Source organism: Lagenorhynchus albirostris, chromosome 2, assembly GCF_949774975.1.
Source record: "Lagenorhynchus albirostris chromosome 2, mLagAlb1.1, whole genome shotgun sequence".
Classification (NCBI taxonomy): Eukaryota; Metazoa; Chordata; class Mammalia; order Artiodactyla; family Delphinidae; genus Lagenorhynchus; species Lagenorhynchus albirostris.
The window spans coordinates 56,899,987-56,914,139 of NC_083096.1; the positions used below are offsets into that span (position 1 = coordinate 56,899,987).

Consider the following 14,153-nt stretch of genomic DNA (forward strand, 5'->3'; position numbering starts at 1 on the left):
TCCTCTGTGTCTTTTCTAGACACCCAGGATTTTTACTTGTTTCACTCTTCTGTTGGACAGACATTTCAACTGAAGATAGATTATTTTTCTCCACCAAATGGCATTCCAAATCACAATGCTTTAAGAACTTAAAATCAATCATTTTCAATTTAAGCACCTTAAAAGGTCAAATTATGTATTTTTCACCTTACGTGGTTTTAGTTGAAACAAACTCCTATTTTAACTCGGATCTTCTTTAGAAAAAGAAACAGAACACATTTCATTTTTTATATAGAATAAACTTTGTTTTTATTATAGACATGGATCAAAAATAAAAGTTTTTATGTACATATGACATATAGTGCAAATGAAAGGCTTTTAAATACCAAGTATAGACATATTGTCGAAAACAAAAGGAGATGAATGATGGGGGTTAGGATGGTCGTCCGGGAACTGCAGGAGGGGGTCGCCTAGTGAAAACAAAACAACAAAAAAACAAAATAAAACAAAAGAAAAAGAAAAACACAGATGCAGAGGAAGAAAACAATGTTTAAATTAGAAAATAAATCCAAATAACAGCATGCATAAATATCCCACAAAAATCAAACTCAAATCAGACAGAAAACATGCAGATGCAGACATGCAGGGGAAATGAGAGAATATCACATGGCATAGTGAGCAGCTCCTAGGATGTTTCCTGGCTTCCAGCCATGTGCTAGGTATGAGCCATTTGAGCCCACTCCAAAACCTTGTTATTTTGTACCATGGAATGATAAATCCATGCAATCATATTCAGGAGAACTGGGAACAGTACAAGAGCCGCATACCTTTATAACTTGAGTATGTTTCCCAACCCTGATTTTGTGACATTCGGTTATTTCCAAAGATTTCAGTAAATGTTGTGAAATCTCCATAGGGGGAGAGGGAGTTGATATAGAAATATGACATGTGAGATTTCTTTAAGATGAGGGAAAGTAGAAGGCGGCAAGGGATCAAATGAGCAATGTAATCACAATGCAGAAAATAACTGGGGTCGATCTTGGAGAAAAGGATTTGTAAATAAGAATTTCCTTCAGGTGAAATCCTGATGTGATAGCCTTTCCAGGCCCAGGCAAACTATGAGGCTATGTCTATTCCATGGTGACCCCAAAGCTTTTGGGTAAGGTTTCCCTCTGTCTTAGAGTTAGGTGCAACTGAAGTTCTTATTTATTCTGAACCAGGTCCAGGGTAAATGAAATTTGGTTTGCTGGCTCTTTCTCCATATCCCTAGCCTGGCTTGCATCTTGTCAGGCCCACTGGTGGTGAAAGAAGGATCCAGAGTTTTGCTTCGTTTTGACAGCAGCCTCTCTCTGGATGATGGGCTGCTAGGGAAGATACGGTAAACGCTACATGGCAATGGACAGCTCTGTAAGTAGGAAAACAGCAGGCCCAATGAAGCTTTCCCACGGGTTTCCAGCAGAAGTCTACATTTAATTTCCTCTTTCTAACCCAACTGGTAATGAGCTCAACATTACAGCAAGCCATAGAACGGCAGGTTAGTTCAGTACCCTACTCCCTGTGGGACTCCTTTTTGGCTACTCATCCAGGTGTTCAACAACATACTCACTTCCATCTTACTTCTGTAACACTTCAGTGAGTGGTGCAATGAAGTCTACAAGAAAACAAAAGCAAAAACAAAAGCAAACTTCTGTTTCATCTTCTATGAGATGTTAATGGAGCCATACTGACTGGGCTATTTCTGAGTAGCAGTAAAAAACGACCTTACCTTCCCCAAAGTCCAAGACCAATTTTTCTTTGGTCCAATTTAAGCTGGCTGAACTTAAGGAGGCCTCCTATCCATTTAAATGATGAAAAACTTGTTATTGGTCTGTAACCTTTCAACTGCAGGGGGCGGGTGGGGGGGGGGGTGGTCTGCAAGATCCAGGTAATGGTTATCCCTGGTGTTTTCATGAAGAAAGTGTAATGAAATTCCTGTCAGGCTCAATGAGATTTATCACCTGCCCAGCAAACCGAAACTATTTTTGAGTTCTGAAGGGGCTTTAGAACACTTTAATTACCTCAGCAGGGTGGGGAGGTGAGCTATTAAACTGAACAGCAAGTCCACAGTGCTAAAGGGACGTTTTGTCAGCATATGCCAAAACACTTTTCTGTTTGAGCTAGTTTGGTGTTATAGTCTAGAAACAGGATCAGAAACTTTATGTCTTGGAATATATTTCATGGACAGCTAGAATGTTTGCTTCAAACAGCAGAGTGACATCTATCCCCTTAGCTCTTTTCTTTCCCTCTTCACTCATCCTGTATCTAACTTTCCTCTCATTGCCAAAAAAGCATTGTTGGTGATGACACCGTACACTGGCTCAGAGTTACTTCTATTACGGATCTCGGCAGTTTGGGTTTTTACTATTTCTTTTCCAGAATTTTCCATACTACTTAACACAGTGCTGAAGTGCTTGAAGGTCACGTGCTGAAAATATTGGGGCTTTTTATATGAAGGGCTACAAAGTTACCTTATACCGTTGCCACTTCTAACACAAAACTCGAAGTATTGAGTTTGGAACACTGAGTTGGGATACTGAGTTGCTAACACATATTAAAGCTCATCATACTAGCATTCACCATAGAAGCAAATTCTACCTACTCAAGGTTATAATTGCAGGTTATACCTCCTTAAGCTTTCTTAAAAACAACTTCGGAGAATCGTTTGGCAGAAACAGGAAGGTAAGGTGGTAGGAAAAGCTGTGTGTGGAACATGGGCATAATTCATATATAAAAGTCTCCATTATTAAGAAGAATGATGGATTACCCACATTCTCTTGGATCTACCTCAGTGCTGCAAGCTGTTCCTAGGGTGACATTCCTCTGGCAAGAGCCCTGGGAAGGTCTTCCTTATAACTTTTTTCTTTTCTGTTACAATCTCACAAAACATTCCCTGCTTGTTTTCTTTGCCCATCACTCAGATAACTTAATATCCCAGAGCAGTTGGTAAGCCTGAAGGCTTGGGAAAGTGAGACAACAAAGGCAGTAAGAATAAGCGTTCTTCTCAATGCTTTCCTGCTGATCTTCACTTTTAAGTCAACCTAGATCCCTTCCTTTACAAGAATACAATGGGGGTAATGTAATTAATTCAAAGGAGCTCTTGTTTTGGCAAGTGAGAGAGAAAAGGTAATATTGAAAGTGATCTGAGTCCTCCACAATACCCCCCTAGGACTCATTGCATGTCTGTCTCTATCTGCTTTCATGCCCCCTGTTCCTATGCGACCTACCTCCTTGGATCTCCCCAAGCATCAGAGCTCCAGGAGGATGGTCCTAAGCTGGGAGCTCCAGTTGCCATGACATTTGATTTTATCACCCAACTTTGTGTTAGTGACAGTCTGTACTGGGACAATCTCACTCAATGCCTTTCCCCTCTGGCCTAAAGCCACTAAAGCAGTGTTTCCTAAGGCATGTACCTCAGAGCACTAGTCCTGTGAGATGCTCTATGAACAAAGCATTGATGGTCAAATAAATCTGAGAAACATGGAGACACTAGCCCTGCCATCTGATATTAAAGCTTCTATAGAGTCTTCCAGTAAAGAAACATCTAATTTTTAGTCATCATTTCCCAAGTATAGTCAGTCAAGAAATCCTTGGTGTATGTCTGTGTAAAACTTACTAAAATCTCATGGAATGGACTTTGGGAAGCTTCAAATTAAGGTTGTAGTTTTAGCCAACATCTCTTGCATGTACTCTAAGTATCAGTCTGCCTCAGTGTGAAAGAACACCAAGAAGTGGTCTTAAAAGTGGCAACGCCAGGTGTGTGATGAAATTAGTACTTCTCAGTACGAAATTTAAAGGTTTCAGCTGAAAAACAAGAATCTTGAAAACTAATTGAGTAGATCTTACACTGATGTCAGAACTATTTTTAAAATACAAATGGAAATTTGCCAGATAGTTACAATAAGGTCCTTTGGTTTTGGTAATTTCTACCAGGAACTATTCTGAATACAGAATCATGCGGTAAGACACACACTCACAGCACAGTGCACAGAATGATTCGCATCCTGACTCTTTCTTCCATTAAAAAGCTTCCTTTGAAGGCATTGATGGCTCCACTCATGGAAGATGTATAGACATGAGAAAGAAATCACAACAGAAAGTGTGAATTAACCCAACAGTCTTTCCAATTCATCTTTTCACAAAGAGCATACCCTGAACACAAAGGGAAAGTAAACCAACATTTCTCCCCTCCCACTCCCTTCTTGTCTCCTGCTTTTAGACGGCACAATCTGAGTCTATGTATGTTGATAAGGGACCTATCATCAAAACTCTTGTAACAAGGAATCTTTCTCTATTCTCTGGAAACTCAGGATAAGGACGTGTGTAAGAGTGAACACTCTTCTGTTCTCTTAATATTGGGGAAACTGAAAGGGGTAACTTCTCCCCTCAACGCCGAATGAATAAACAATGGAGGCCAACTGTTGAGTCAGGAACTTAATTACTTTCTGTTAGAAATGCCTTCTGTAGACCTACCATTTGGGCAGAGTATTCTTCAACTTTCTGTTTCCTAGCTTTTCAGGATCACTTCCTTTTCAATAGCAACAGGTCACGGTGCTTCTTGGCAAGTGTCACTTTGTACCCTCCAGCTGCCTAAGGTTTGTGTTCTTCTTTAACTTAGTACAACGATGACTTCAAATCAGGAATAAAATGTTTCCCACTCTCCTGCCTTTGATTTGTCCAATTTGCTCCCTTTAAAAATCTCATCCTTCCCCAAATTAATGACACTAATGCCAAATGCTATCGTTCTCCACATTGGTACCAACAGGATCGAAAGAGTTACAAATATTTACAAGTCTCAGATCTTACTGATAAGCATAGACATGACTCAAATATATACAAGAATGAGGAAGGGGGGAGTCCTTCAAATGTTATCATTTATTTCAGGTTCAGAAATACAGCTTCACATTTTCACAACAGGTACACATGACCTTCAAGAATGATACAAGCTTTAGAAACTTGCTTCAAAAATTCCATTCATAGAGTCCATCCATATCTCAGCATTAAGAAAGCCTGAAAGTGCCAAGAAGACAGGGGAAAGTTCTCTGGCTCCAATTAATTAAAGAATCAACAGAGAAGGCAAGATTTTGCTTCTGTACACTGCTTCTTAATATAAAAAGGCAAAAGAGGAGTTTGATTCAGAAAAGGGAGAGAAAAGAAACATACAGGCAAGCAAAACAAAGGCTGTACATGTAAAATTAAACACAAATCAAGTAATGGTGGAATTTCTGATTGGAAGGAATCATTTTTAGCAAATTGGCAACATACAATGCAAGAGATTAGACAGAGTAATTTTATCGTAATTTAAAAAACATTACATTAAGGAATTTGAGGGTAAAAATTAAAAAGGAATGAAGCCTTGAGCTGAGCCATGTGTGAAACCCCAGACCAGAGAGGTGAAAAGTCTCACCAATATACCAGCATGAAAAGGTCTTAAGACAAACAGGAGACTCTTCCTTGAGTTTCCTCTCTCTTGCTCTCATACATACATACATTCTTACACGTATATACAAATAGCAATGCATATACTACATATGCTTCAAAATACTCTTAAAATTTCACCATACAGAGCACCACGTAATGTTAAACATACCAACTAGACAGGATGACTGAAGGTTCTAGAAGACACATTTGAGCTTTTAAGAAAGGAATGAGGGATCTAGTGAACCAATAACTGTTTCTTAGAAACCATCTAGCTTCATTCACATTAAACTCTGAGCTCACAGCTTGCAGTCCTCTTAGTGAAATGATATAAAACTCATGGCTTGAGTCTCAAATATTATCTTCTTTCATCGAGTTCCATAGTTTAGAGACCTACTATTTAAGCTTTATTCTTAATGTTAAGGAGATTCCTGTCCATTTCAAATAATTACATTGTTTGACAAATGAAAAATGTTTACCTGAAAAAGTGGATGGATGACCTGCCTCTGAGGTGTTACATAACTTCTTCCCTGCATTTTAAGCAAACTTACTCAGAAAATCCACTACTTGTATTATACTGCTGTATCCCTCTATTTTTATTTTTTGACAGTTACTGTAGAGAAAGAAAATGACTATGTAGACAAACAGCTTTTTAAGATTCACCTCAGCAATCTAAGAATAATTTATAATTCTAATCAGAGACCTTAAAGGTAGGTTTCCAGATCTTACACTTACTATGAGCTAGCTATATTGGCAAAGATAATTTCTTCTTCGATAGCAATGCTGTGAATTTAGATGCAAATGCCTGTAGATGTTATTCTACCATGTTGTCATGGAAGTTCTGAGCCTTGTGCCTCTCAGAATGAATGTAATCTGGAGAAAATTTTGTACACCTCGTGTATGTTATGAGAAATGAACCACTTTTATCACATATTGTGGCAAATACTCTAAAGCTAACTCTTGTATTAACACAGTTTAAAAAATATATTCATACCCACACATACACACATGTATAAATATTTACACCCAAACATATACATATATATACAATACACACACAATCACACACATGCTCATGGCATTTTAACACGTGATTTTTAAAGCTACTTACCCACAGGGGCACAAAATACATGTACTTACACAAATTTACTATGTATATACTGTATACATAGGGACACATGCTTAGAAAATACGTGTGTGCACAGAAAACATCAACATTTATCACATACTGGTATTAGGTCCCATTTCATATTTGAGAATTATGGCTACAGTCTATTCTAAAAAGTCATAAAATGAATCTATATGATTACTCTTTAATTCTAAGGTCAGAAGGCTTATAGTTATATCACAGGAACTTGGTTTCATTATAATGTTTTGGAATAGAGTGAGTTTGTATCTGAACAAGTAGGCAATTTGCTAACTAAACAGACCCTACTGCTCTTCTATGTTACAAAACACAGCTAAAAGCAATATTCAGAGGAGTAATCTTGGTAGATGATTTCTGGAAATTCAATATATCTGTTCTAAATCAATACTATTTCAACCATCTGTCCACAATTGAGTAAATGGCTATTCCAGTTAGTCAATAAGCATGCAAGAATTAGCATGTGACAATAAAATAGGTTTACCCATCAAATAAACATATACAGTTTACCTTTCCAAATCCTAAAAACACTGTACGTTTTATTATACTAGACATGATGGAGCTACATCTGTTGTGTAGACAACATCAGAGCAGTCAGGATGAAGTTACACAAAAGATCTGAAGTGTGTGGGAAATACTTAGAAAGCTCATTAAGCGACATTCCCATCTTAAGGCCTGATATGAACGCTGTACTTCACACTCCGCACATCCTAGGGCTTCTGACTTCATTTACATTGACATCTCCTTTTAGCAGGATACAAACCCTTGGGGAAATGGGATTAATACTAATCATATGACACAATACTGCAGTAAACTGAAAATATTCTCCAACATGACTGCTGAAATTCCAGGGGAGGCTGGGTTCTATTAGAAATAACTTAGAAGTAAAATAAAACAAAAATGTACACACAAGAAGAGACAATTGGGACAGTGAAACTGTGGGGTGATAATCTGAGAGCAAAAGCCAAAGGTGACGAATGCCATTGTTTATGATGTATAAAATCGGTGCAAAGAAACCTGGGAAAAAAATCCCCAGTTTTCTTTGACATGGTTTGTGCTGATCTAAGAACACATCAGTGGTTATCCACAACATTTTCCTTTAACCAAAGGAAATTTTTGAAATACAGCAAAACGCAAAACCACATACAGCACAAAGCCAAACCCTGAAGTATATAATCTGTTAGATGCCTATTTTAGAGAATTCAAAAGAAGGAGCAAAGGGGATCCTAAATAAGAGGGAATTTTGTGAAAAGATATCACTTTAGACTATTCATTTTACTATGGATGTTTACTTAACTTATTTCCACTTAGCTGCAACACTATTTTAAAAATACAGTATGTATTTTGCACATCTGTTCCATTCACAAAGAGTTAATTTTTTTCCATGAGAAAAAAAAAGATATGAGAAAATTTAGGGTGGTGATTTAGGGCGGCGTTCTTATACAATCACTTGCAATTTAAAAGTTGAAATGCCCTTTTGTAAATCTTGTATTCTCTGATTTTTGCCTAAGTGGACTACTTTTAACCCTTTAGAATAAGTTCAAAACAATGCCATTCAACTTGGCAAGGTCTCTTTTTAATAATGGTTAAAAGTTTTACTTCATACTTTATGGGCGTCTGCTTTGGGTATAAACTACACAGGAAATTAAAGTTAACATACAAATCATGTTTGCTGCTTTCAAAGGGAGGTATTTCAGTTGGTTAAACCTGATTTAGTTCTGTAGAATATGAAATGGTGTCATGGGACACAACTATGCAGTGAATACTTGGTCTGCTGTCTGGGAACAGTTAGCAGACAAAATTCCGGTTGGCTTCTGGCTGTTTCCTACATGCTAATCATCTAGTTCTAGGTAGTCCAAAAGTCAGCCTCAAGACTGAACTATTAACCCTCAGGCTAAGCTGCTCTTATAAATTTTAGAAATGTTAGAATTTGCCAATTTGCTTTAAATCTCGATGTCTTAATACTATTTTCTGGAATGACCTGGAAAGAGACTCTGAAGTTGTCCGACTGTAGGAATGTGAGCTCTGCTCTCAAACTAGGGCATCTTTTCTTTCCATTCCAGGTCCCATTCTTTAAATATGGCTATCCCATAGTAAGGCTCAGGATTTATTAAGAAAGCCTAGAACTGATTAAAAAGTTACATTAAACTGTTTAAAAGGTAGGCTAAATTTTTATATTAGGAAGTTACATATTAGCATGGAAAGGGAGACATATTTTTGCACTAACTAACTAACTAAATCAACTGGAATTAGTGTCGAAGTATAATTAGCCATGCTTAAAATTAGATCAATATAAAAAATTAAATATTTTCCATATCAGCCTTCACTGTAACTTGTGAGGAGCTAAGTATATACGTGAATAAAGAAATTACATTTGTACAGACACTTCTAGAGATGTGATATTTTGCTTCTTCCTTGAACTCTGAAAGTAGCCCAATTTACTGACTGACTACCAAAAAACAAGCTTTAATTCACTGTTGAATATGCTTCTAGCTTGAAGCAAAACACATTGCCATGAGAAGCCCTCTAGAGCAAGCAATGCATTAACTTTTCCTTTGCAAACTACCTCATGCTTCTGGAAAAGTTTTATTTTTAAGGAATCCTAACTTTTAAAAAATCACTTCTTAGCAGTTTTATGAAATAAAGAGGAAGGAGAAAGGATCTAAATAGCTAATCATGGCGTAGGCGGAAACATGTATAATAGACAACATAATTTCCGTCAGTCAAAACAGAATGTGGAAAAATAAATATGTATCATTTAGGTCTAAGCCCACCATCTCTTATCTCTTAGGAATTATATTAAATGGGCTATCTGGTAGGTAACCTGGGAAAGTTGTCAAAGCAATTCCAAATATATGCCAGGGTAGGCCAATGGTCCACAAAGTAGCGGGCTGCTATACAATCTACTTTGGTTGATACAACATATAAAGCCTCAAAGAGTCAGCAGTTTTCAAGAGTCAAACCCCAAAAGTTTGACATATCATGAGCAATGAAGGTGAGTGATGAATGCATTAGTAAAACTGGTTACTTGCCGACTGATATCCACACATGCGACTACTCATGATTTACTGCAACGGTTACCAAATATTTTGCTTTTGCATAATTCATTAGTAATTAATTGCCATGCCAGACACTTCGTTTAGTCTAACAGGGAGGATTCTAGTGGACGGATTATAGTGGGACGAGTAGGTGATGGGGGTGGTCTCCGGCTAGAAAGAGAGAAAGAGACAGGTAAAGACACAAGTAGAATATCTAGCAGAAGGTTATCCCAAAGACACTGAGAAAGAGCCGTCACGCACATGCTCATGCACAGACAGGTCAGCAGGAGTGGCTGCCATTTGTAATAATTTAATACTGTCACCTTTCATTCACCTAGCATTTTTGTTTTTAAATGAGGTATTTTTTCATATACAAATGTTGCTAAAAACTGAAGTCGTCCCTCCCAATACTAATATAAATATTAAGTCATTTAAAAGCCATCTGAAATACACGGCATTTTTCTCAGTCAACAGAGTATGAAGTGTACTATATGATGCCCACTCCAGGAACTAATAAGGTATTTAGGCCTCAGAGACTGACGGGGTTTGAATTTTTATTTCCCTTTAAGTAATCTTCTTCTTATTTTTTCTCCCTGTCTGGATGTTAATTATCACTTCTCATTGTCTTTAGCAGTAGCTTTCTCCAATTTATTCTGTATTTTACTTCTAATTTGCTAAGCAGTAGAAAGAAAAATTAAGGTTTTTAGAGTTCTCCACAATAAGTGTAAACAGGCTCAAGGTGAGCGCCTGAGTAGACTGCATGAGCTCTGGTTCCTATTTTGGGTCCTAAAAGTTTTATTCTTAGCAACAGTATTGCTCACTTTCTGGTTGGTAATGGTGTTTCTAATAGCTAAGGTTGCTGAATAAACTCCAGATAACGAAATATTACTATATCTGAGAATCTCAGCTTTACCAACTAATACTCTTTATTCCCTGAACCCATACATTTATTTCCTAAATGTATTAATAAGCTTTTTTGGGTGTGTACGTGACTTTATATGTCATATCTCGGAGAGTAATGTTTATAGTCAACAAAATTCAACAAATTCTGCAAACTGAAACCTTTCTTCTTGATAAAACTCTCCCATTGATTTTTTTCAGAAAGAACCCTTCTGGAATTACAGTCATGTCATGAAATTTTCTTCTGTATTGGACACACTATATTAATCAAATCAAATATTTTTTCTCAGGATGAAGGAGTGAAGTTAGAAAAGTTAAAGAAAATGGTTATGAAATGTTAAAAAATTACAGAGCTATAAGATAAAATTAGATGGTCAAGGAAAGATCAAAGCAAAAGAGATATTGTTGATTAATGGTACAAATACTGACCACTTAAGCACAAACTCATAGATCTTAGTAGAGTTTCTTTTGCCTCCTGTACTTGAAAAATGTCCAGGAGGCTTGAGAGGAAAGGTTTCCTTGGGAAGGTGCATTTCAGTTTAACCTCTTATACTAAGTCTCATTATTACTAAGCAGGCGCTCAGTTTTTGAAAGTATAATTAGAGATACTTTATAGGCACAGTTATGAAACTAAACCAATCCCTACTAGCTCTTTAATTTGAGTAAACAAGTAAGTCCTTTTCCTGCAGAAAGGCTACCTGCTACCATGACCACCTGAAATGTTTCGGTAATTTCCTGCCGGGAAAAATTCTCCTATAATTTCCTTTTCACTTATGACCATGTAAAAACACCTGTGCTTTCACTAGCATACTGCTCATTTTCATTTGAAATGGCCATATTTGTTTAACTTATGTCCTGGATTTGAACCTACATCATTTTCTCCTTTGATGTGAAGTTTCCAGAGGCCAGAGGTCATGTCCACTTGAGCTGTTTCATAGAGTGTTTAGCAGGGTGTTGCCTTCAATTATGTTCTCAATGTTCTCTTGTTTATCTGCTGGAACCTGCTATTCCTCCCGCAAGGCTCACCTTGGTGAAGTCTTCTCTGACCTACCTTTCCCTATCTTGATGCTTCTGTAGAATCTCAACATATTTCTAGAATTAGGTTTATATGCTTATTGCAACTGATTAGAAATGGGCTGTTTCTCACTCATCTTCATTTTCTTGTGGTGTCTAGCTCAGGGCTTGTCATTCAGCCACTGAATGTTCGACAAAATGAATAAATGAAAGTTACTCCTAGAAGTAAGAAACAACTTATGAATACTTGTGATAACCATTGATCTTTACATTATATTAAGGGTTTTTTTTTTGTTTTAGTAAATCATTCCTCTTGCAAAAAAAAAAGCTACAATGGCATGTAGGATTTAGACTCTTGGAAACTCTACCTACAGGGTATTTGACTGCTCAGTTGTTCAGCAGATGTTTGGAATAAATAGTAAATCATAAGCTCTTCCTCAGGGAGTTTGACAATTAGTCACATAACCTATAGAAATATATTCTTAGCATTTAAGCAGTTACAGGAGGGGCAAGAGAGTTGGCCAGAATTTGAACTTGAAAAAGGGAAACTCTACCACAGGCTTAATAATGGGATGGACTTAATTAGGGGATTTTATTTGAAAAAAGTGGATCTTAAATGACAATCGCAGTGAGGGGCAGAGTACAGTGTGGCATGGTGGGTTGGAAATTGTTTCATGCATGTGTGATAGCTTTGACCAAGGGTTGTAGCCAAGACAAAAAGGAATGCAAACTGAGTTCTCTTCTGATCCTTTTGTTCTTGGCTTAAATGTCATTCCTCAGCACTTCCTGACCATCCTATAGTTTCCAACCACCACTCCTCATGGCTTCATAGTTTTATGTTTTTCATAGCACTTAACTCTGTTTACTATTATGTATTTATTTACTAGATTATTGCCTGTGTCCTCCAGTAGATTGCAAATTTCTTGAGTGCAGAGACGACATATTCTGTATTTATTATGTATATTCATCATTGTATAATGTGGTTAGAAGGCAGTGAATAAATATTTATTAAGGGCTTCCCTGGTGGCGCAGTGATTGAGGGTCCGCCTGCCGATGCAGGGGATGCGGGTTCGTGCCCCAATCCGGGGGCATCCCGCATGCCGCGGAGCGGCTGGGCCCGTGGGCCATGGCTGCTGAGCCTGCGCGTCTGGAGCCTGTGCTCCGCAACGGGAGGCCCGCGTGCCGCAAAAAAATAAAATAAAAATATTTATTAAATAGTAGACAAACAAATGAATGACTGAAAAGTACCTACACAAGGATGTTTAGCCAGGTTAGAGTACAGACCAGGTCAAGGTGAGCGGGTTCAATGAGGCCAGAAATGCAATCTTTTGAAGCATTTGTCAGAGGTTTATATTTGAGGCAGCAAGTTTACACAGAAGTCAAAAGATGTGGATTCTAGCTCCAATTGCCAGTATGTATAATCATTAATCACTAAACTTCTCTAAGCCTCAGTTTTCTCATCTATGACACAGGAGACTCAGACTAGGTGATCTATAACATGCTTTCCACTTATGCATTGCATGTGTTATTTATTGAGCATGTACTATGTGGACTGTATTATGCTGCATGATTTTTAAAAACTCAAAACCTATTATTCATAGTGGAAGATGAATGGGATAAGAGAAGTATGCAAGTGGTTTTACCATAGCATCCCATTTATGTGGAAAAAATGAGGCAAAATTTTGTAAGTCAGACTCTGAGAATATATTCTCAGAGCCTGAAAATACAATAATGTGGTCAAAGCAGGGGCAAATATGATTTTAACTGTGACACATAAAATGTGAAAGTCATAAGAGAATGAAGGTCTATAATGAGGTTAAAGAAACTAGAAATTAAGTGACGAGGTGGAATGGAGGAGTTCAATGATGGAGACAGAGAATAGAAAGATTGAAATACTCTGATGGAACAGCAACTTCTCATTAATCTCCACCCCAATCTTTGGACCATGCTGATGGGACACAACAAGGTCAACGGTAATGGGCAATTGCACATAGAAGGCAAGGCAGGAGACCAGAAAAGTGTAACTTTCTGCTATGTGCCAGGTCTTTTGTTTGTCTTGTTTACCACTGTATCCCAGAACTCGGCGTTGCCTTTGGCTCATAATATTTTTTTCAAATAAATAAATCAGGAGAACCTATCCATTATGAGCACTTTTTAAAAAAAAATAAATTTATTTATTTTTTGTTTTATTTATTTTTGGCTGTGTTGGGTCCTCGTTGCTGCGCGCGGTCTCTCCCTAGCTTCTGTGAGCAGGGGCCACTCCCCACTGCGGTGCGCGAGTCTCTCACCGCGGCGGCCCCCCCCTGCTACGGAGCTCAGGCTCCAGGCGCGCAGGCCTCAGCAGCCGTGTCACACAGGCCCAGCAGCTGTGGCTCGCGGGCCCCAGAGCGCAGGCTCAGCAGTTCTGGCGCACTGGCGCAGCTGCTTCGCAGCACGTGGGATCTTCCCGGACCAGGGCCGGAACCCGCGTCCCCTGCCTTTGCAGGCGGACTCCCAACCACTGCGCCACTAGGGAAGCCCCCCATTATGAGCACTTTAACGGAGTCCCTAAGGCATTGACTAGGCACTGCACACCTGTGTGGTGAATTAATGATAAAAAGAAAAAGAAAGATAAAATTTCCATC

The 14,153-nt window shown here is 38.2% G+C and overlaps 1 protein-coding gene across 5 annotated transcripts in view; it reads right to left on the minus strand.

Annotated features, from left to right (window-relative positions):
- Window positions 1-286: 286 nt before the first annotated feature.
- The window catches only part of DNM3 (dynamin 3), a 571,744-nt gene continuing 557,877 nt past the window's right edge, over window positions 287-14,153 (minus strand). For 4 of the 5 annotated variants that reach the window (XM_060133190.1, XM_060133198.1, XM_060133181.1 and 1 more), the window contains one exon: window positions 287-449. In XM_060133190.1, coding sequence (XP_059989173.1) covers window positions 413-449 — 37 coding nt within the window. In that variant the 3' untranslated portion in view covers window positions 287-412. Of the gene's footprint in view, window positions 450-1,585; window positions 1,631-14,153 lie in introns of all 5 variants that reach the window. The other variant, XM_060133163.1, reaches the window with a different exon arrangement.